The sequence below is a fragment of the Desmodus rotundus genome, chromosome 4 (genome assembly GCF_022682495.2).
Source record: "Desmodus rotundus isolate HL8 chromosome 4, HLdesRot8A.1, whole genome shotgun sequence".
In the NCBI taxonomy this organism is placed as follows: domain Eukaryota; kingdom Metazoa; phylum Chordata; class Mammalia; order Chiroptera; family Phyllostomidae; genus Desmodus; species Desmodus rotundus.
In genome coordinates this window covers 21020028-21044810 of record NC_071390.1, presented here as the reverse complement: position 1 = coordinate 21044810, position 24783 = coordinate 21020028, and the positions used below count along the sequence as shown (strand labels likewise).

Here is a 24783-nt window from a genome sequence, read left to right as displayed (position 1 = left end):
TTTAAACATTCCAACATCCGAATCATAGGGGTGCCAAAAGGAGAAGAGGAAGACCAAGAAATTGAAAACTTATGTGAAAAAATAATGAAGGAGAACTTCCCCAATCTGGCAAAGAAAACAGACTTCCAGGAAGTCCAGGGAGCCCAGAGAATCCCAAACAAATTGGACCCAAAGAGGAACACAGCAAGACACATCATAATTAAATGACCCAAGATTAAAGACAGAGAGAATCTTAAAAGCAACAAGAGGAAAGGAGAGAGTTACCTGTAAAGGAGTTCGCCTAAGACTATCAGCTAATTTCTCAAAAGAAATCTTACAGGCAAGAAGGGGCTGAAAAGAAGTATTTGAAGTCATGAAAGGCAAGGACCTACATCCAAGATTACTCTCTCCAGCAAAACTATGATTTAGAATGGAAGGGCAGATAAAGTGCTTCCCAGACAAGGTAAAGTTAAAGGAGTTCATCATCACCAAGCCCTTATTATATGAAATATTAAAGGGACTTATCTAAGAAAAAGAAGATCAAAACTATGAATAGTAAAATGACAACAAACTCATAACAATCACAACTGAACCTAAAAAAAAAATCCAACAAAAACTAAGCAAACAACTAGAAGAGGAACAGAATCACAGAAATAGAGATCACATGGAGGGTCACCAGTGGGGAAGGAGGGGGGAAGAAGGAGAGGAAAGGTACAGGGAATAAGAAGCATAAATGGTAGGCATAAAATAGATGGGGACACGTTAAGAATAGTATATGAAAAGAGAAGCCAAAGAACTTATATGTAGAACCCATGGACATGAACTAAGGGGGGGGGGGTGGAAATGCTGGATGGTGGAGGAGTTCAGGGCAGAGGGGGAATAAAAGGGGAGAAAGCAATTGGGACAACTATAATAGCATAATCAATAAAATATACTTAAAAATAAAATAAAATCCTGGCCCACCCCCAAAAAGTGTGTAACCAACTCACACAGGAACTTTATATCTGAGTATCATTGCTACCTGCTCCTGGCCATTGTTCCTCTAGCAAGAAGAGCAGCAGCAGCAGCAGCTGTATCAGAAGGAGGGCCTATGGCTTTAATATGGAAAGCAAACTCATGTGGTTGCTCTCCATCTGTTCTAGCAATACCTCATTTTTTTATTTTTATTTTTAGAGAAAGGGGAAGGGAGGGAGAAAGAGAGGGAGAGAAACATCCACGTGTGGTTGCCTCTTGCGCACCCCTTTCTGGGGACCTGGCCTGCAACCCAGGCATGTGCCCTGACTGGGAATCGAACTACCAACCCTTTGGTTTGCAGGTCGGCACTCAATCCACTAAGCCACACCAGCCAGGGCGCAACACTTCATTTTTTAAAATTCGTGCAATTTTATGAAAAAAGGAGATAGAAGCCTTAATAAAACATATTATCAGAGTGCTGCTTTTCTAATTTATGAGAGTTAGTGCAGGTAAACTTGGTATACAAGTAGTTTCAAGTTAGAGCACTACAGCCTGAACTCAGGTTCACCCAGTGTTGTGCAAATGTATTCAAGTAATGCAGGTCAGACATACCTTTTCCAACTCAATTGTGAAAGCCATTTAGATATGTTGTGTTTTTCACAAGATCCTCCACGAAATTGTGAGTTCTCTGATTCTACTGGTTCGCTGAGTGAGAACCTAAACATTTATGGAATTGAGCTAAATGTTCCACTACTTACCTCAAAGAGGTATTTAACTGTGCCCATGCACTATTTCTCTGTAACATCCTGTCAGTTCTCCTCCTTACTTAACTGGCACCCAGATGACTTCATCACTGCATTTCCTCTGGAAATGCCTTAGCTTTTACATTTTCTTCTATAAACACAAAATTACTTCAAAATGCCCTAAAAGCCTCAAGCTAATATAATCATTTATGTAGCAAATTATGGTGTACAAAAATAACATACTATGCAGCTATTAAAAAGAGCAAAAACTGAAAATAACCATAATTTCCTTGAAAAGAATGGTTAAATAAACTATACCCACACTAAGCAAGATAACGACAGAAAGAGAGAGAGACTAAGACTCAAAAAAATTACCCCAAAAATAGAAAAATGTTTTGATATATACAGGGTGGGGCAAAAGAGGTTTACAGTTGTGAGTACATGAAACACAGAGTTTATTCTTGTATTATTTTTATTAATTATTTTATTATTTTCCATACAAACAACTGTAAACCTACTTATGCCCCACCTTGTAGTTTTAAAAAGCACAAACAGAAGGATAACATGATTACAATGATGTAAAACTATGCATACATGCAGGCTTTATAAAGAACCAGGACGTACAGAGAACCAGAATACACGATAAAACAAGAAAACAACAAATTCTCTCAAGAACAGATAAACAGATGCTAGCGATGACAGAGATGTTAAAATTATCAGACTTTTTAAAGAAGCTATTATGACTATGCTCCATGAAAAAAGGTAAACACATTTAAATGAACAGAAAGATAAAACTTCTCAGCAGAGAAACTGAAACTAGAAGAACCAATTAAAACATTTACATGTAAAATATGTATTATGTAAAATTAAAAATTCACCAGATGGACTTAACAGCAGAATGGATTGACACAGGAGACCTAACGACAGAACAACAGAAATTATTAAATATGAATAACACAAAAAAATGGAAAGAAAAGCAGGGACCTGTGGGACAATATCAAAAAGTCTAACATTTGTGTTACTTTAGTCCAAGAAGAGGAGAAAGACACTGGGGCAGAAAAAAATCTGCAAAATAGAATGGCTGAAAACTCCCAAATCTGGTGAGATTCAAGCTCAGCAAACACCAAGGAGGATAAACTAAAAGAAAAAAATCATGCCTAGACATATCAAATCAAACTGCTGAAAACCAAAGATAAGGAAAAGAAGCTAAAGAAAAACAACATATTATAAACAAGAGAACAATGATTTAAGTGACCACAGAGTTATTTTTCAGAAACCATGGAGGTCAGAAAAAAAGGGAGTAACATCTTTAAAGTACTTAAGATAAGAACTATCAACTGTCTGGCTGGTGTGGCTCAGTTGGTTGGAGCATTGTTCCAAAGACCAAAAGATCAAGGGTTCGATTACCAGTCAGGACACATACCCAGGTTGCATGTTCAATCCCCAGTGGGGCACATACGAGAAGAAATCCTGTCAATCAATCAATCAATCATGCAGGAAAAATATCCTTCAGGAATGAAGAAAAACAAAGAGAACCTGTCACCAGGAGGCCTCCTTTAAAAGAAATGCTGAAGAAAATTCTTAAGACTGAGAGAAATGATACCAGAAAGAAATCTGGTTCTTCGGGAATAAAAAAAGCAACAACAATGGAAAATATCTAGGTAAATACAAAAAATACATATATCCCTCTGAAGTTCTTTAGAATATGGATGACTGTCACAGCACATATTATAGCATTATCTGGTGGGGCTTTCACTTCATGTAAATGTAATACGTATTACAACTATGATATCGAAGTAAGGGTGGGGCATGGTGATTAAATAAATCTATACAATAGCAAAGTGTTTATATTTATTTAAGTGGCACAACACTATCTCTAAGTAGACTTGGAAAGGTATATAAAATGTAATCCTAGAGCAAATGCCAAAAATATATGAAGAAATACAACGAAAGCCAATTGATAAATTAAAATAGAATATTAAAAATATTCAAATTACCAAAAAAAAGCAGAAAAGGAGGTACAGAAGAACAAAAAAAGGGGAGAAAACAGGAAATAAGTGGCAGAACTGAAAAAACATATATCAGGTATTACATCAAACGTATATTGTTTAAACACCAAATAAGAGACAGAGATCAAACGTATATTGTTTAAACACCAAATAAGAGACAGAGATTGTCAAACTGTATAGCAAACAAGACTCAACTATAATCTCTGTACAAAATAGCCACTTTAAATATAAAGATATAAATAATTTAATAGTAAAAGGACAGAAAAAGATACACATGCAGACACTAATCAAAAGAAAATCATGGTGACTATATTAGTATCAGACAAAACAGACTTCAGAACAAGGAATATTACTAGGGATAAAGAGGGACACCACACAGTGATAATCAGGTTAATTCACCAAACAACAGAGCTACAAAAGGCATGAACCAAAAAGTGAAAGAACTAAAAGAAGAAATAGACAAACTGACAATTAAGAGTTTCAATAGTTCTCTATGTCCCTTTAGAACAAGTAGAAAAATCTGTAAAAACAGATAACATTATCAAACAACTTGACCAGACTGAAAGTTATAGAACACTTCACTCCAAGATCAGAATACAAGTGTGCAGGGAACATTTTTCAGGATGGACCATATTCTGGCCCATAAAACAAGGTTCAATAAATTTCAAAGAACAGAAATCACACAAAGAATATCCTTGAGTCAAAGTAGAATTAAATGAGAAATTATTAGCAGAAAGATATCTATAAATATCCCCAAATATTGGGAAATTAAAAAACATAATTCTAAATAACCCAAAGATCACAGAAGAAATCACAAGAGAAATCAGAAAATATGCTGAACCTTCTGCGCGGCTAAAGAAAACATCAACAAAATGAAAAGGGAACCAACCATATGGGAAAATATATTTGCCAATGACACTGCAGACAAGGGTTTGATCTCCAAAATACATAAAGAACTCACATGACTCCACACCAGGAAGACAAACAATCCAATTAAAAAAATGGGCAAAGGTCCTGGCTGGTGCTGCTCAGTGGATTGAGTGCTGGCCTGTGAACCAAGGGGTCGCTGGTTAAATTCCCAGTCAGGGCACTTGCCTGGGTTGTGGGCCAGGTCCCCAGAGGGGAATGCTTGAGAGGCAAATAGACACTGATGTTTCTCTCCTTTCCTTTCTCCCTCCTTTCCCCTCTCTATAAATAAATAAAACCTTTAAAAATATGTATTATAAAAAAAATGGACAAATGACCTGAACAGACAGTTCTCCAAGGAGGACATACAGAGGACCCAGAGACATATGAAAGAATGCTTAGCATCACCAGCCATCAGAGAGAGATGCAAATTAAAACCACAATGAGGTACCACTTCACACTGATCAGAATGGCCATCATAAACAAATCAACAAACTACAAGTGCTGGCAAGGGTGTGGAAAAAAGGGAATCCTAGTGCACTGTTGGTGGGAATGCAGACTGGTGCAGCCACTGTAAAAAGACAGTATGGAACTTCATCAAAAAACTAAAAATGGAACTGCCTTTTGACCCAGCGATTCCACTGCTGGGATTATACCCTAAGAATCCTAAAACGCCAATTCAAAAGAACCTATGCACCCCAATATTCACTGCAGCACAATTTACAATAGCCAAGTGCTGGAAGCAGCCTAAGTGCCCATCAGCAAATGAGTGGATCAAAAAACTGGCGCATTTACACAATGGAATACTACACAGCAGAAAGAAAGGAGCTCCTACCTTTCGCAACAGCATGGATGGAACTATTGAATATTATCCTAAGTGAAATAAGCCAGGGGGTGAAAGACAAATACCATGTGATCTCACCTATAAGTGGAACTTAATCAGCAAAACAAACAAGTGAGCAAAATAGAACCAGAGACATGGAAGTAAAGAACAAACTGACAGTGACCAAAGGACAAGGACAATGGGGGGGGGGCGGGTGGCAGGGGGTGGGATTTTATGTGGGAGAGGGAGGCTGGGCAGGTCAGTGGAGAGCAATGGGGGAAAAATGGGGACAACTGTAATTAAACAACAATAAAAAATTTAAAAAGAAAATATGTTGAACCTGAATGACAAAACATAACAAATAAAAATTTGTGAAATGCAGCTAAAGTAGTAAATTTATAGCACTAAATATTTATATTAGACTAAAACTTCAATCTTAAGAAAACAGCAAAAGAAGAACAAATGAAACTCGAAGCAAGCAATATAGAAAGAGCAGAAATCAGTGAAATGAAAACAGAACAACAGAAGAAAAAGAAAATCAGTAAAACCGAAAGCTGGTTCTTTGAAAAATATCAATAAGTTTGATACACATGTAGCCACACTGACCAAGAAAAAGAGAAGATACAAATTTCCAACATTAGGGAAGAAAGAAAGGGAATCAGTACAGATATTGTAAGTGAATATCACAAACAACCATATGCCCATAACACCCACAACTTAATGAGATAAAACAAATTCCTTGAAAGACAAAAAGTTCTACAAGTCACTCCAAAGGAATAGATAACTTAAATAGTCTTACATCAATTAAAGAAATTGAATTCATAGTTAAAAATCATCCAAGAAAGTAAATTCCAGGCACAGCTGACTTCACTGACAAGTTCTACCGAACATTTAAAGGAGAAATAATATCACTTTTAAATAAATTCTTCCAGAAAATAGAAGATGAGAGAACACTCTTCAACTTATTTTATAAGGTAAGATTATCTAATGCTAAAGCCAGAAAAGAAAATGACATTATAAGAAAAGAAAATTATAGCCCTGGTCAGTGTGTCTCAGTTGATTGGAGCCCTGTCCCTTAAATCAAAAGGCTGCAGATTCAATTCCCTGTCAGGGCACACCTAGGTTGAGGGTTCAGTCACCAACTGATGTTTCTCTTTCCCTCATTTGCAATTATTCATGAGGGATAGTTCGCTTCATTTAGTTAAAATTTCACTTTCCTACTTGTCAGGTTAACACTTTAATTCCCTTGGCATATTTGAACATTCCCAGATATTCTCTTATCTTGTTGCTATAGCTACAAGGGCTTATCTCATTTAACTGTGTACAGGGCCCAGTTAAGCAGGTATGACAAGTTTCTATAAAATATCTCCCCCATTCCAACTCTCTTTTCCCATTGAAAGACATCTTTACTCATCTATTAATGGGTGCTAAACCTGAAGCTATCACAGACATATTCATATGGCAAAACTTATCAAAAATTGTATACTACTTTAAATGAGTGCAGTTCATTATATACCAAGTATATCTCAATAAAGTTAATAAGCTGGGGATTTTAATAGACAGCTTTACTAAGGGAATTTCTGTTTCTGTGCAATCTACAGAAATCTTTCCTGACTTTTCAAACTCCAGAAGGTTTGACTAGACTCTTTACTCACACAGGGATACATGACCTCTTTCAGAAATATGTAGTTATACGCACTATGGCCAAAGAGTAAATTTTCAGTGAGCGAATCACCAAAAGGTTTGCAAAATTTTTATCTTAATGCCTACTTCCTCTTGTAAGTTATGCTAAAAATACATAGGTACATTAAAACTCCTTAAAATCCTGTACCTTCTCAAAATCACACAATGTTCTTCCTTTGGGATCCAAGCTCTTCTATTTGCCGCTGTCAGTTCCCACCCACTCTTTCACTCCCATCTAACTGCATTCACTAAATCCACAAGCCTCCCTGTTCTCTCTCTCCTTCTCTCACAAACATTAAGAAAGGGCTACAGGGCTGCAAACCAGCTTTCTACTGAGACGAATTCTGAGTTCCTGAAGGCAAAAAACTCCACATATTCCTTCCCGTTGCCTGAGCAAAGAAGACTATAATATTTTTATGCCAAGAAAGGGCACCAAGCAACCACAGAATCTTTTGTAGTATTTTCTTCTTACATGCCAAAAGCACAGCTGATGCGGAAAGAGGAGCAAAAAGAAAATAGGGAGAGGAGTAAAAAGAAAAAACAGCTTACCCATGGAGTACAGGTTGTCAAAGCTCTGATGCATGCGGATAATCTCATAGTAGAGTTCATCATAGCTGCTGGGGGTGGGCAGGAATGTGTCGCCATATGTGATAAACATATTAAATAGGTTCACAATCTAAAAAAGAAGCAAAAGCCCATACACAGGCATCATGCTATGAAGACTAGAAGGTATACTGTAGCCAGCTCTTACTGGCTTGCAAGAGCTGACTGTTAAATTTTCAGGAATTTGTGAGCTAGTTGGTAAACAAAGTCATTCTTAAAAAATAATTTATATAAACTTACAATCCAATAAATTATATTAAAATGAAGGTAATAAATACTAAAATCTTGTCATTTCCTAATTACTTTCTATCTTTTAGTATTACCTATGCTCTTAAGATTAATTTATATCTCTTCCATCTGGTGTGTTGGGAATATCATATAATGGCGTGTTACTGCTCATCTTTTACCAACTCCGCATTCAATGATATCATGTTAATAGCTTGCAACTGGCCAGGGTGGGCATAGTTTTACCATGGAAATCAGAAAAAGATATAAATCAGGACTGTTTCCCCCCAAATGTTAAACATTTGTGAATACCTGAGAAGATCATAAAATGGCACAGTGCCCTCCTACCACCCCAAATAACCAGTCAGATAAGCAGGCATCTGCAATGTCCCTCAGAAACCAAATGCAGACATGATGGAACCACTGATCTGGCTAGGACACCTCTGGAGACTTTGCTAGGTACCAACATAGATACTATAGCAGTGTAGTAGTCTCTCAACTGGGACCATGGCTCACTGCTTATACCCAGAGATCTGACCTATACCTGCAGCTGCCACACAATACATTCTTCTGAAAGAGAAAGAGTCCCAGGTTTGCTAAAGACACAGGTGAGAGTGGGGAGCAACAATACGGAGATTCTGATCCAAAAGGAAAATAAAGGCCTGGTTCCACCTATGGCATAGTCCCCAGAACCCAGCTCCTGCTTCAAAACAACCCATCTCTGCTTTAAAGTATATCTTCAGAAAAAGAAATATTTTTTGGTTACTCACCATAAGGGCTAACGTAAAAATGTTGTGTTTGGCCAAAAGTACAGTCTCATTTGACATAAGGAACTTCAGCAAATTTATCAAGGCTTTAAAAAAAAAAAAAAAGACATCAACAAGCTATTCAAAACATAATCAGTAAAGTTAAATGAAAGCAATAAAAATCAACTAGCTCTACAGAAATCTAAATAGGGCTCGAATGAGTGAGTCACAGCTACTAAGTACTCTTTAAAAACAGGTAAGATGGGTATATTTGAAGAAAATACTGACCTTCCATGCACATGTCTGCTTATCTGCCCATAGGTGGTTTTTAAACATCTTTTTGCCACTTCTTAAGTAGCAATTAAGCTCAGCAATTTGACTATAAAACACACCTTAAGTGTTCTAAGTTTACTCCTGCATGTGATTTCCCCAACAAATCTGCACAATTTACAGGTCAAAATGAGGGTCCCCCTGTCACCCATGGCTGCTAGCATCTCATGTCACCAAGTTTCAACTATGTACCTATTTCGAACATCATTATTAAGAGGGACATTTTTCAATTCTAACTGGCCACCAGATGTGCCAGCTATATTGTAGAACTTACACCTGGGCTTCAGCTTGGGATGGGAAGAGAGCTCATGAAGAAAAAAAAAAAAGCCCTTAACTGTGCCACCTGTTCAAAAAGAAAGTGCAGCTCTGCTCTGTCCTTTCTCAACCACGACAACATTTACCGAAAAGGTCCTTTTTTGCCTTATAATCCTTAATGAGGACAGAAATTGCCAAAACTCAAGCAATCTCAGTAAAGAGACTGCCAAGTGCCTAGGTTAGCAGAATAGCTTTAAAGACATTTTGCGAATAAATATTAAGCATAAAAGAAATTATCGATTTCCTTGTACTCTTTCACTGAGGACTGTGAAATGAATTCTGCTTCTGTGCTCATCATGACTACTGGCCCTGTTTTAGCACCCCTATTTGATGGGAATCTATAAAGAAGGTGTTCAGCCCTGGCCAGTGTGGCTCAGCTGGACGGAGCATCGTCTTATAGAACAAAGGGTCATGGGTTCGATTCCTGATCAGGGCATATACGAAGGTTGTGGGTCTGATCGCTGGTCAGGGCATATATAGCCAGTCAATGTTTCTCTCTCACATTGATGTTTCTCTGTTTTTCTCTCACTCTCTGCCCCGCCCCTGCCCCCCTCCCCACTCGCCTGCCTCTTCCTATCTTTCTAAAAGCAATGAAAAAAATGCCCTCAAGTGAGGATTAAAAAAAATTTTTTTTTTAAAGAAAGGGTTCACCAGCTGTAAGCAATTGGTGCTCCTCCTGTCTTCTCTCCCTCAACCATCCTCACTTCCACAGACATAAAAAAGGCTTGACCTCTCCTTTTCTAAGACCATATCTGCTTCTTTGCCAGCAAAGAAGTCAATTCCCCCATGCTGTTTGAGCTTTGTGTGGTTTACTACTCTTAGAGAAGAGACATGGGCTTTGATATGAAACAGCAGGGAATAATGAGTAGGAGTTAAGATTCTCTGAACACTTGCTGCCTGCCACACAACACCCCTCACTCTCAACCCTCTAAAAGCACAGTTACAGTAAAGCAGCAGCAGGCAAGGAAAAGTACAAGAGCCTGTCTACATTCTGCTTCTAAAGCTTGAACCTTCCCCTCAAATAGCAAAAGAGCCTTGCTAGGGATGAAAGGAGGTAGACATCCTCATTTATGAACTATTCGCCCCTGCCCCATCTCGAATTCTTGGAGGTTTCATAATGGAAAGCAAATGAAAGGCAGCAGGCCCTTTTGATACGGTCTGTTAACAAGTGATCTGCTGGACTGGACCAAAAAGAAAACTCCATGGGAGGCCTTTCTGGATCACACAACCTGCTTGGCTCCTACCAGGAGCTGAGAGAATGAAGGGGACTGACTAGCCTCATATAAAAAGGACTAGCAGAGCCAAAACCTCTCTTGTTAATGAAGATCACTTTGCTGAGTTATTAAGGGCTGTCCGCTCCACCCACTCCCCAGGAGCACAGACCAGCCCTGATGATGGATAGATCACCTGACAATCACACTCTATAAACTCACAGGAGAAAAGAGGAAAGGACAGGTAGCACACGTAGCACTCTGCAAAACAACGGGTAGAGAGACAAAGCAGCTTTTACACAAATATAGCACGCACAGCCCAAAGATGCAACCTCAGCAGTGGTTATGTGGTAATTAAGGGACACCAAACCTGGAGAAAAGGTAGTGGAAACAATGATTTATTGCCCCTCTGCAGGACTACAGTTAGTCTTGATCTCTGGGATTCAGAGTCAGGGATGACAAAGTGATAAATACGAGGGGAGGAAGACAGCAATTCTGGCACGACCCAAGAGGTGACCTATGTCCCAACTACAAGAGACATCAGCATAGCCAAACAGTAGTGAGAAGGAGAGCCTGGCCCTGCAATACTGAAAGGCAGCACCAGGGAATACCTTCATTCTGCCCTTGATAATTTAGGTCAGACCTCCCCTCTCTCCTCCAAAAAAAGCCAAGGTTTTGTCACCTGAAGAGTAGCCCCTCTCTAGTAGGAGTATCCAACCTTTTGGCATCTCTGGGCCACACTGGAAGAAGAGGAGTTGTCTTAGGCCATTCTGATTTTGTGATTACGTGACATTGCGACATGTGATCACCAAAATATCTCATAATGTTTTAATTAAGTTTACAATTTTATGTTGGGCTGCATTCATAGCCATCCTGGGCCGCATGCAGCCTGCGGGCCGCAGGTTGGACACCCATGCAAGGGAATTTACTAGGCAGCTAAAATGAACAAAGCAACCTTAAAGTTGGCTCCCACAGGCCTCTGACATCAAGGACCACATTCCTCTCCAACAGAAAATGCCCCAAATATCCCATGAAGTAGTGCTTTTTTTCCTTCATCATCCTCCTGACTCTGCAGTCAGTCTATCAACTGTTCAGGGTTCAATGCATCACTATACATATTGTCTTCTATCCTCTGACCTGATGGGATGAAGCTGATTACAGAGTTTTTAGAGCCAAAAAGGACCTTAGAGGTCATTTAATCTAATGCCCTTACTTTTGGATTAGAAAACCCCATCAATGACCCCCCAACACCCCAACTAGCTAGGGACTAAATTGGGATTAGAAACTGGTCTCCTGTTTAGTGTTTTTTTTCTACCATTCCATTAAGGTAAGATTAAACAAATAAAGGTGCCAGATGGAATTAAATGTTAAAGGGAAGGAACCTTGCCTATAAATGGTATGCTTAGACCTGCTGACTCTACTGCTACCAACACTTCTCTGGGCTCTGGTTCATAACTTTCTCCACCTACCGGCTGCTCCAGGTTATTTTTGTGTAATATTTGGTTCCTTTTTTCTCTTAGTCCTTAGTCCTCAGCTAGTCACAGTACAGGTGTTTACTGCCTCATTCCTACCTCTCTCTACTGCTCACTCTCAAAACCTAAAGACTCCCAGTAGCTTTTCTCAGCATAAACCACCTCAACAGGCCCTCCATAGGTACTCTCATCTCTCTCCTTTAAATCTCACCTCTCACACACCTCTCTCCATGTTTCTGCTTTCTCTCCTAGTATCTTAAAAAAACAAAACAGGGGTTAAAACACTCAGCACCCAAGATGAAGGTGTAGGAAGATACACTTCACTTCCTCACACAACCAAAAGAAGGATAACAACTAATTTAAAAACAAAAAACCAGGACTGCCAGAAAGTCAAATTTTATGGAAGTCCAATAACCAAGGAGTTAAAGAAGAAACATTCATTCAGACAGGTAGGTGGGGTGGAGATAGGCAGCCGGGCAGAAAGGATGTGGGGCAAGGCGGCAGCTGGCAGTCCCACATTCACGTGCTGATAAACTGGGAGGAACAACTGGGGAGAGAGATAGACCGTGCAACCCAGAGTTCCAGCGTTGGGAAAGAAAGCCTCAAAACATTTGACTGTAAGAACCTGTGGGGGTTGAGGCAGTGGGAGAAACTTCCAGTCTCACAGGAGAGTCCACTGGAGTGGCCAGCAGGGTCCTAGAACATATACTAGCCCACTCACAAGGGAATCAGCACCAGAAGGGCCCAATTTGCTTGTGGGTAGCAGGAGAAGTGACTGAAAGTGGGGCAAGAGCTAAGCAAGCAACACTGTTCCCTCTCAGACCCCTCCCTCATATTCAGCACCACAACGCAGTGACAGGTTTGCCCCGCCCTGGTGAATACTTAAGGCTCTGCCCCTTACAAGGTAACAGGTGCACGGAGACAAAGAAATATGGCCCAAATGAAAGAACAGATCAAAACTCCAGAAAAAGGGCCAAGTGATGAGGAGATAGCCAAGCTATCTGATGCAGAGTTCAAAACACTGGTAATCAGTATGCTCACAGAATTCACTGAGTATAGCCACAAAATAAAGGAAGAAGACTATGCAAAGCGAAATAAAGAAAAACCAACAGTGAAGGGAAGGAGACTGGGACTCAAATCAATGATTTGGACCAGAAGGAAGAAATAAACATTCAACCAGAACAGAATTAAGAAACAAGAATTCAGAAAAATGAGAAGAGGCTTAGGAACCTCCAGGACTTTAAACTTTCCAACATCCAAATCATAAGGATGCCAGAAAGAGAAAAGTAAGAGCAAGAAAATGAAAGCTTATTTGAACAATAATGAAGGAAAACTTTCCCAATCTGGCAAAGGAAATAGACATACAAGTCCAGGAAGCTCAGAGAGTCCCAAACAAGTTGGACCCAAAGAGGAACACACCAAGACACATCATAATTAAATGACCCAAGATTAAAGATAAGGAGAGAATCTTAAAAGCAGCAAGAGGAAAGGAGAGAGTTACCTACAAAGGAGTTTCCACATGGCTATCAGCTAATTTCTCAAAAGAAATCTTACAGGAAGAAGTATTCAAAGTCATGAAAAGCAAGGACCTATATCCAAGATTACTCTATCCAGCACAGGTATCATTTAGAATGGAAGGGCAGATAAAGTGCTTCCCAGACAAGGTAAAGTTAAAGGAGTTCATCATCACCAAGCTCTTATATGAAATGTTAAAGGGACTTATCTAAGAAAAAGAAGATCAAAACTATGAACGGTAAAATGGCAACAAACTCACAACTATCAACAACTAAAGCTAAAACAAAAAGAAAAAAACAAACTAAGCAAACAACTAGAATAGGAACAGAATCACAGAAATGGAGATCACATGGAGGGTTATAAGTAGGGAGGGGGTGGGGGAGAATGGGGGAGAAGGTACAGGGAGTAAGAAACATACTTGGTAGGTACAAAATAGACAGAGGGAAGTTAAGAATAGTATAGGAAATGGTGAAGCCAAAGAACTTAAATGTACGACCTAAGGACATGAACTAAGGTGGGGGCTAATGCTGGAGGGAAGAGAGGTACAGAGCAGAGGAGGATAAAAGGGAGGAAAAAAATGGGAAAACTGTAATAACATAAGCAGTAAAATATACTTTGAAAAATGTTAAAAAAAAAAAAAAAAAAACCTTTCAGCTCCATCTGCCTCCCAGAAAGAAGAGAAGTGCTGGAGACTGAGTTCAATCACCAATGGTAAATGATTCAGCCAACTATACCTATGTAATAAAGCCTCCATTAAAACAAAACAGGGTTCAGAGAGCTTCTGGGCTGGTGAACACATCCACACACAAGGAGGGTGGTGCACCCCAACTCCTTGGAAACTGAAGCTCCTGAGATCTCAATACTTCAAGACCTTGCCTTATGTACCTCTTTATCTGGCTGTTCCTCTGTATCCTTTATAATATTGCTTATCATAAGCTGGTAAACATAAAAAGAAAACAGCATGTAACTGTCAATTAAAACTTATTTCCCTTGCTGAGGGTTACTGCCTTCAAAATTATACTGCACATGGGATGCGACTGGATCTGGACTTTACAGAGAGCCAAGAGATCCCTTTCTTTATGCAAAATCTGAACTGAAACAAAAAAGTGGGAATAAACGATTAATAGCCAGGCTCACTAACAGTTATTATGTTATAGAGCTCTACATAGGGTTTAACTGCAGGCCAGAAAAGAAAAGAGCCTCATGTCAGGGGCAGGGTCTAGGGCAATAGAGAACTGGCCCTAAGGACCTCAGTGCCAACACGCAAGCAGAACAGAACTCATACTGGCTGGCTGCTGGTTCACCGCTCTCCACACAAACACATTTTTAGAAAACTGCCTTGATCCCCTTGTGCCATCTGGGCACATTGCCAACCAAACTGTTCCAAAGACAGTCACAGAAGTAGCAGTACATAGAGGAAAGAGTTACGGTAACTATAATAGATAAGGAGTTGGTTGTATAAACATAGTACAGTTAATTAGTCATATGCTTCTAAGAGTTTGGTATTAAGTACAATACATGTAGTCATTATAAACAGAATGGAGCAAGATGTACTTTCTTCTTTTTAATTTAAGCTTTTGATTTGTTTCAAATTTTTAAATGATGATTTTAAAAAGGAAGCAGGGGAGAAGAGGCTAACACAAATTCCTCCTCACCAAAGACTTGACCCATAGTCTAAGATATTTCCAAAGAAGAATAGCCTATGTTATAGAAACTCAATACTGTGTATACAAGTTTGTCCATTAGGTTAACTACGACTGCTCATCCCCACAAACCAGAATGACACAGCTTATTACAGAGAGTATCTTTTTGAATGAAGACCAGCTTGGTGAGCAAGACTTTCTAGGCCTTAGTAGATAATTCTCATTGGCCCTCATCCTGCTCCTGTTTAGGAGCAGGCTGCCCCAAAACACCAATGCCAGACAGACATATCATATAGAGGAATGCATCATATCTCCCTGCTGAGTGACAACTACAAGCTAATACTTGTGCCAGAAGCTCACTAAGTATTGCAAACCTTCCTCTTTTCTACTGCTCTCTATCTGATATCTTGAGACACTTAACTACAGAAATCACCTCTCCCAAACTGCATTCATCTCTTTTTTAAGGAGAAACACAGTGATCACAAATAGTAAGTGAGGTAACATTTACTAGGTGCCTGCTAGATGCTAGGCATTATGTAAAGCGCTTAAAGTACATTATTCTCACTGAATCATCTTAACTACCCAATGAAGTAGGTATTAATGGTCTCAATTTACAGGTGACCAAATTGAAATTTAGGGAGGTTCTGTAAATTATTCAAAGCCACAAAGCCAGTTGGAGCTAAACTGACAGTTTCAGTTTGGGAAGATGGAAAAATTTTGGAAATGGAAGGTGGAGATGGCTGCACACCAATGGGAGTTACTTAATGCTACTGAACTGTACATGTAAACATTTTTATGATTAAAAAAAAAGAGATCAATGTTTTCCTTTCCACAAACACTACCATGATCCCCACTCCATCCCAACTTTCTATAACTTCAGTAAAACTGATTATCAGCTGAAATTTACATGGTACACAGTACTAAGTATGGGGCCAAACATACAAAGGTGTCTCCTCTTCCACGGAGTAAGGAGAGGAGCCAAGTATACTCAATTAACAGACAGCCATGAACTCTTGGGCAGGGATGCAAATTCAAAATGAACCCTGAGCAGCCTTCAAGAGAACCCTATGGCAGCCTTCAGAATAATCATCAAAGTTCACAAAGCCACCAATGCAGGGAAGCATTAACAATATTCTAGGAAATCACTGGGGATCTGGGTTTGACTCCTAATCTTTGCTATCTCTACTAAATGAGGCTCCAGATACCTGGCTCCAAATACTCTTAAACTGAGTGAAAAATAAAGAAGTTATGTCAGTGCAATATTTGAGGTACTATATTACGCATTCAATATGTTTAAGTTACAGGGCAGTGGGTGTTCCATACACACAGTTTATTCATTGAAAGTTCTTTTCTACCAGGCACTTTGAAAACTTAGTTGCTGGGCTCTTTTTCAAGAACTACAAATGGACTGCAATTGCTGCCTCTTTTGATTCTGTACTAGAGGCAACTTAGCTTTGGACCAAGCTCCTTTCCTTAGGGAGCCCTGTGCATAAAGTATGGTAGTAGTATACAACACTTCTGACTTGAATGTAGGCAGACACAGGTAAAATAAAGGATAGTGTACAGGTTCTGGGAAGCTGAGCCAGGAACAGGTACCTTGATGGTTCCTGGTGTCCCAAGTGAATTCCCAGAGACAAGAGACAACCAATCTATTTTTCAAATGAGAAGACCTCAGTAACATCATCTGAGAATCCTACCACCTTGCACAGGTCCCCTTCACCCCACAAGGAACCTTATTTGCCGAAATACTCCTAGCATTTACATATCCCCACATAATGAAGACTTTCCCAGATTTTTTTCTATCTTGTTTTGAATTCAAGGGGAGAGAAAGAAGGCTGCAGCAAATTGTGTTGCCATGTAGGAGAGTAGAATGAATAATGAATATGGGAACTTATCCAGGACTAAAACCTGTCCCCTACATTGAGGTAAACCAGGTGCACAGAGGAACAAGCCAACCACGGAAATTCACAATTAAGTGGTACCTCAGACGCCTGCCTCAGAGAAGCAGAGGGGAGGTTTAATTACAAATCCAAGTGAATGACATTTAAATAAGATTAAAAACAGGAAGGAGACAGAGAACCTCCAGCAGAGCACAAATAAATGTCTTAGAAGAATCAGGCCAGAGAGAGCTGCCTGTTTGAACAGCTTTTACGTGCTATGAAGAGAAAGAGATATAAAGCAAAGACAAGACTCTGTCAGGCCCTACTTTGTGGCCTGGCATGGAGCTAGGATGAGACGCCACAGATCCCAAATCAAAACCCACTCATTAGGGAAAATGGATAAATAATTTCATAGTGACTGAGAGGAGAGAAATATTAACATCTCACTTGCTTAGGAGAAAGGTAGAGGAACTCAAAGGACAGACTAGAAATAGCACTAATGTAACAAGCCAATGCCTCTAAAACCCCAGAGGCATATAAACTCTAGCCAATTCTAGCATCTCTGGATAAAATCGCCAATTACTCAGGGACATTGCCAGCAATCAGTAGGCTCACTGTCAATAAGCAAAGTGGCACAGGAAGGACTTAGACGCCAGCATCTATCAGTAGAATAATTTAAAAATACACTAGGTGACTTCTCAGAATATAGGCATCTGTCTGGCTGCAAACCCAAGTACCTCACTAAAACATGCCAAGGAATCAAACAAGAAAATGAAATGGCTTTGTTTGCCAGCTATGAACCTTTCCAGGTGAAGACTACATGAAAGAATCCATCCAGCGGGAGGATTCTGGGAAGACAGCAAAGTAGGAAGCATTAGGATTGGCTCTCCCCACCTAGACCATAATTGCTCTGGCAGAATCTCTGATTCACTGTTCTGGAACTCTGGGCTCTGATGAAGATTTGCAGCTTCCAGAAGACTTGGATGGTATATTTTGGTTAATTTCGGTCAATTTCAGCTCTTGGCACAGTACAGCTACCCATCCCCTACCCTCAGCCATGTGGCAAAATCTGTGTAATTGTTCCTTCCTGGAGCAGCTTGCACAAAGCTTGTGGAAACAAGGGTAGGAAAAAACGACCCTGTCCTCCTAATATTGGGGATATGTACTCTGGTGCTAACTGCTGCTTCTGATCCTAGGGGTGCAAAGAGGTGGGCAGCCACTGTTGTTGCACCTCCTCCATTGTTGCAAACCCTTCCCCCTCCAGATAAGTGACTTACAGGAGACTTAAAGGGCCAGTACGCCTTTCCCCCCACCCCTGACCTTCATTTTTTACTTTCCCCCTTTAGAAAACCAGACATTAAAGACCAGGACATTCAAACATAACTGCACATACAAGGAAAGTCAGAAAGTGATGGTGCATGCCCAAGAACAGGCTCAGAAGAGACCTAAGAAGACATTAAGTTTACAGCTCCAGCTGATCCTCAGCACAAACAGCCTACAACAATAAAACAAAAACAAAAACAAAAACAGCCCTGGTTGGTGTGGCTCAGTGGATTGAGTGCCTGCCTGCAATCCAGGGGGTCACCGGTTAGATTCCCAGCACATGCCTGGGTTGCGAGCCAGGTCCCTGGTGGGGGGCATGCAAGAGGCAATGACACATTGATGTTTCTCCCCCTCGCTTTTTCCCTCCTTTCCCCTCTTTCTAACAGTAAATAAATAAAATCTTTTTTAAAAACACACACACACACACACAAACAAAAACAGTAACAAGCCCTGACTGGTGAATGTCATTGCACAAAGCAAAAAGTTGCCAGTTTGATTTCAAGTCAGGGTGCATACAAGAGGCAACAGATCGATGTTTCTTTCACACATCCATGTTTCTCTCCCTCTCTTTCTCACTTTTTTCCCCTCTCTAAAAATATATAAATAAAATCTTTTTAAAAATTAAAAAGAAAAACAATAACAAAACCAGCAAACTCTGAGAAAGGGACAGGATCTGATTTCTTGAAACCTGAGGACATTACGTTAAGTGAAATAAGCCTCACAAGAAAGACAAACACTGTGTGGTTCCACTTACGTGGCGTACTTAGAAAGTAGACTCTGGTGGTTGCCAGGGGCTGAGGGAAGGAGGGAATGGAGAGTTACTGTTTAATAGCTACAGAGTTTTAGTTTTACAAGATGAAAAGAGTTATGGGAAAAGATGGTGGTGATGGCTGTACAACAACGTGAATATATTTAATGCCACTGAATTGTATACTTAACAAATGGCTAAAATAGTAAATTTTATGTTCTGTGTATTTTACCACAATAAAAAAGAAAGGTCAGTACATCCATAAGCTGACTTGTCTAAAGGCTTCACACACCTCTAGGTGAACTGGAAGAAAAAAGAAAACCCTTTCTTTAAATGGAAGTTAGGTTCTGTCTTACCATTTTCCTGGTTGAAGTGCATCTGCTAAAAGGGAAAACACGGATCTCAACTACCTCCAATTCCCCATTTACCTGGAACGCTGCATACCTCACAGTTACTACCCACCCTCTTCTTCATCATGAAAATGAGCTTTTATGTGAAAGTTCCCACCCAGAACTTAGGCTCTGGGAAATGCAGGATCCCATATACCTCATTCCTGTGTAGCTGCCTCTAAATAAGCATGCTCAGAGGCCACTGCCTTCTTCTAGGGCCCTATACCACCTGCTTATTTTTTCCAACATTGCCCAGCTAAGAGATAGCCAAAATCACTCTTTAAAAAATCTAATAGTCAATGAAGCCGTCTATCTGATATAGATCCAAAAACTTTACTTTCTGCCAAAATGAATGAAAACCAGTAACAGACCTGTCCTGTTCACTCAGATCCAGAGAATGAAGATACCAATGAAACTAAATGATAGGTTCCTTTAGAACTAGGATAGGCACAGCAACAAAAGCATAGCTACTCCTTCCTCTGTCTCTCTAAGTTGATAAGATGCTAATGGGCCTCTGGATAGGAAATGACTTCATGTGCAGAGAAAAGAACAGAGATTGCTCACTCTTAGGGGTTTTTAGGTGGGAATTTTTTTCTCCCTCTAACAGGCTAAACCTGTTAGAAATTCTTATCTTTTGCTTCTGCCAAGTTTCTGAGATGAGAAAAGATTCAAAATAGTGTAAATTCTGGGTTTAGCCAAATGTGGTGAATTGAAGGGGAAAAAATTAGTTTCCTGGCATTTTTTTTTCCAGTCCTGGGCTTTCTATAGTGCTATACAGAATCTTTCATGACAAAATTATGGAAACAGAGAAATACCTTCTAATGCCCTATATTAGAACACTTTAACTTTGAGAAGAACTGAGTATCCACAGAAGATAAAAGCCTCCATCTCTGCACTTGCAAACCAGAGCAGTCTTAATTAGGTACGTCAAGCCTAGCATACGTCTTGTAACATATTCCCCTAAATCAGAGAAAACTGGGGGGAAAGAGGAAGAACAATTTAAAAAGCAATTTAAAAAACAAACAGCAATAGCAGCTGCCAAAATTCCTCTTCCCATCTACTCTAGTTGTTTACTGCTATGTTCTCTCCCACCTGGACACCCTCTTCAAAACTAAAAGAAGCAATAACGTAGTTATATAAGATGTCACTATTGGAGGAAGCTGAGTAAAGGACACAAAAATTCTCTGTACTATTTTCGCAACTTCCTGTGAGTCTATAATTATATCGATATAAAGTTTAAGAAAGAAACTAAACTAAAAGAAGCAGATACTTCAAAGTTCAAAGGATAGTTTCCCAAAATCAGGAGGGTCTACCAAACAGTCAAAGCTATATCTATTTAGGAACTGCCAGATAAATCTATGGCTCAGGTCGTTCTTTCTCTTGAAAATTTTCAGTCCCATATGACAATACCTACACTATAACAAGCTTCCAAAGAAAGGCTCTCGATTTCCAGTCTCACGGTATACCTGAACCATGAAGTCAGTGAGAGGCTTCTGCCAATGATGAGAGAGCTAGCTGGATCCAAAAAGCCGTGGCACTCTCTGGGTTTCCCATTTTCCCAGTAGGTATCTGAAAGGTCAGGCAATGTACAATTTCTCTCTTTTTCACAAAGCTGTGAATGCTCCGGATGCTCTTTAGCACAGTGGAGCTGAACAGATTGTTTTGGGGCTTTAGGGGCCTTTCTTCCTGCAGGGAGGCAAATGTTGCCTAGTGATCTGCGTCTGAGCAAAGGAGTCAGGAACTCTAAGTTCTAATCATGATTCTGTTTAGTGTCTGGTTCCAGGATCCTTAGCAAGTCACTTACCCTTCTAGGCCTCCACTCCCTTCCCCAACAAATGGTGACAAAAATAATGACTTATCGTACAGGGATGTAGCAGAGTGAGAGGACAAAAAGGACTACAATCCAGAAATAAATGTCAAATATAAAATGCCAGTATAAATCTGCCTTTATATTGACCCACATTTTTAGACTACAGAAAGCTACATTATTTAAAAGCAGGCTGCCGCCCCAATGCCCCTTCTGCCTGAAGTGGAAGTAAAATAAGCTGACTCCATGAAGCTCTGTTTAAGGATTTCTCTCTCCAACAACTATATGCTTCTCTCTAAACATCCTACTCATTCTTTGATTAATGGCTTAGAAACCATCAGTTTCCATTTTTACTTGGTTAAAAGCAGTCCATGTATCTGTAGGTAAGGAAAAAAAACAAAAAAAAGAGAGAGAGAGAAATTACCCACCACTCCCTTTCACATCAATAGCTCAAATTAAAAGGTGATCAAGTCACCCTGTCCAAGTAATTCAGTTGGTTAGAGCAGTGTCCCAATACGCCAAGGCTGTGGGTTTGATCCCTGGTCAGGGCACATACAAGAACCAACCAGTGAATGCATAAATAAGGACAACAACAAATCAATGTTTCTCTCCCTCTCTCTCCACCCCCGTTCCTCTTTCTGTCTAATATCAATAATTTTTTTTCAAAGGTGGTGAAGTTAGCTCAACAGAAACATGACAGCAGACATCCTACTGGGTTCTATTATTATGGTTGGTGTTGTCGTTTTGATGTCCAAACACAACATTGTGCTGCTTTAGGAGAATGTTGATTCATCACTAATGGAAATTCTACATATCTATTTATGTACTCTTTCAAATGTTCTCTGAGCCCCTGTCATAAGCCAAGTGGTATACTGGGGATGAAACAACAATTAAAACACAAACCCTGCCCTCTGGGAACTTTTCTGGGAAGATATATATTTAAACAGAACATAGTAGAGACATGTGCAAACATAGCAAAACAATGTGACAGGCTAAAACAGAAGCTCATGTGCTACAGGAAGACACAGGAAATAAATCATAACGACCAAGAATGGAGATTGCTAAGCTAAAGTTCCCAGGAGGAATGCAATATGATCAGTAAATACAGAAAAAAATATTTAACAAGCCCTGGCTGGTGTGGCTCAGTGTACTAAGTGCTGGCCTGTGAATCAAAGGGTCACCAGTTCGATTCCCAGTCAGGGTACATGCCTGGGTTGCCAGCCAGGTTCCAGGTGGGGGGCATGTGAGAGGCAACCACACATTGATGTTTCTCTCCCTCTCTCTCTCTCTAAAAATAAATAAATAAAATCTTTAAAAAAATATTTCGCAAAATACTAAATTTTTTCACAGATGTTCTATGAAAAAAGAATTAAGTGGGAGTCCATGGAACCTAAAATTAAGATAGGAATTCTTAACATGGAATCATGAAGGGGCTCTCAGAGGGTCCATGAACTTCCTGAAATTACATGAAATTACCTCTGAAATTATAATATGAATGTGCAAATAGACATTTTTCTGGACACAAAAATCATACCTTTCATTATATTCTCAAAGGTAAAAAAGCTATTTTACTAGAATCTTATCCTAAAACCCATTTTTCTATCTGTATGAGAGGAGAGTTTTAAGACCTAACCTTTTGCTCTACTCAAAATAGGAGATCTAGGGAGCCTAGAGGTCAGAGAAGAGCTTCTGAACTTTCCATAACTTAGTGAAAAATAGCAATTGCTGAAAAGAGGGCACTAAGAGAGTCCTTTCCATATTCTAGCTGAAGTTAGCCTAAATATATTTCCCCACATACTCAGATACCATGGTGACAGGCATCATATAAATAGACAGTGGCAGCAGGGAGTAGGTCAGGGCTTGTATAAAACCAACATATCGGGCAGAATTACATCCCCAATTAACACAGCTCGATTCTCCTTGTCCATTAGAAAAAGCCTGTGAATTCCATGTAAGAATTTACATAGGGCCCTGGCTGGTATGGCTCTGTTGGTTGCAGCATCGTCCCACAGCCAAGGAGTTGCAGGTTCAATTCCCAGTGAGGGCACATGCCTGGTTTGCAGGTTCAATCCCCAATCCAGGCGAGTGTGATCCCTGGTCCAGGGGCAAATGGGAGACAGCCAATCAATGCTTATCTCTTGCATTGATATTTCTCTCTCTTCCTTCCTCTCTCTCTAAAGACAATGAAAAGATGTCCTCAAGTGAGAATTTAAAAAAAAAAGAATTTACATAGAGACCTTTGACTACCTCCCTGATAACAAAAAGCTACTGTACTGAACAGCGTAGAAATACAAGTAAAAATCACCACCCAAAGTGCAATGATTCTAAACACCCACATTCCCAATGACAAAAGGTTTCTGGACCCTAGCCAACTGCTTCCTAGACACCCAGGGACTTCTGTGCGTCCAATCTAACAACACATATGCCTTACCAGTCTCGTTTATAAATAAAACTCAATTAAAGTTTGTAGCACATGTACGGGCAAGCATCTGTACATGTAAGCATATTTGCCATTATGAGTTTCACACCCCTCCCTCAAATCCCTAAGTCTAGAAGGCAAAGAAAGAGTGAAAACATGGGCATACCATCATATGAGGGGTGGCGCCAGGCAACGAGTGGGTGGATCCCCCAGAGCCACATTTATATTCACTGATTGCAATATTACACATTATTATGGGCTCTGATACCTCACATGTAGTGTAGTATTTTGCAGCTTTCCTTAACACCTGCTCTGTATCTCACTGTATACTCCATGTACGAACACATGGAGCAAGGGTTCCAAAAGGGCTCATCCAGTCTATACAGGAAAAGGAGTTTCTTTAAAAGATAATTGCCTCTTTAAACAAAACAAGAGCAATGCATTGTGGGGTTTACAACCTATGCAAAAGTAAAATGAATGACAACAACAGCACAAAGGACAGGATACAAGGTAGAGGCAGGAGAGCAACGAGAAGCCCAGGACTCCAGGGAGACAGCCAGAGTGAACGGCAGAAGGTAATGTAGAAAGGCAATGGAATACAGCAATGAGGACGAGGACAACAGATGATGAAGATGGGAGAAAAGCCAGAGAAACCCCAGAAGCCAGAGATGGGAGAGCTAGGATGGAAAAGAAAGAAAACAGAATAAAAGAAAATAAAACCAGAAAGGAATCGAAAGCAAGCAGAAACAACTATTACCACCAACTCTTCCGTACTGCAACGTGTAACTTCATCCCAGCTCTATACATGAACCATTTGTACTTGTAAGTGCTACAACCTCACCAGCATCCACAGATTTACACCATTTTTGTGTTTCTCTCTAATCCTAAATTTTTAGAGCCCAACAATCACAAAACTAACTATACAAAGGCAACCACAGCAATCCTTTATATTAAAGAGAATTGTTTTACCCTGGCTGGTGTGACTTTCAGCTGGTTGGAGTGTCGTCATTCCGTAACTGAAAGGCTGCTGGTTTGAATCCCAGTCAGGGCACATGCCTAG

At 39.9% G+C, this 24783-nt stretch overlaps 1 protein-coding gene across 4 annotated transcripts in view; it reads right to left on the bottom strand.

Annotated features, from left to right (window-relative positions):
• ARMH3 (armadillo like helical domain containing 3) overlaps positions 1 to 24783 on the bottom strand; it is a 177232-nt gene that overhangs the window by 86467 nt on the left and 65982 nt on the right. For all 4 annotated transcript variants that reach the window (XR_008426770.1, XM_045191405.3, XM_053923505.1 and 1 more), the window contains exons 21-22: positions 8696 to 8778; positions 7647 to 7773 (exon numbers count right to left, since the gene is read on the bottom strand). Coding sequence is in view for 3 of the 4 variants with exons in the window: in XM_045191405.3 (XP_045047340.1) it covers positions 7647 to 7773; positions 8696 to 8778 (210 nt within the window). In the remaining variant the exon portion in view is untranslated. The remainder of the gene's footprint in view (positions 1 to 7646; positions 7774 to 8695; positions 8779 to 24783) is intronic.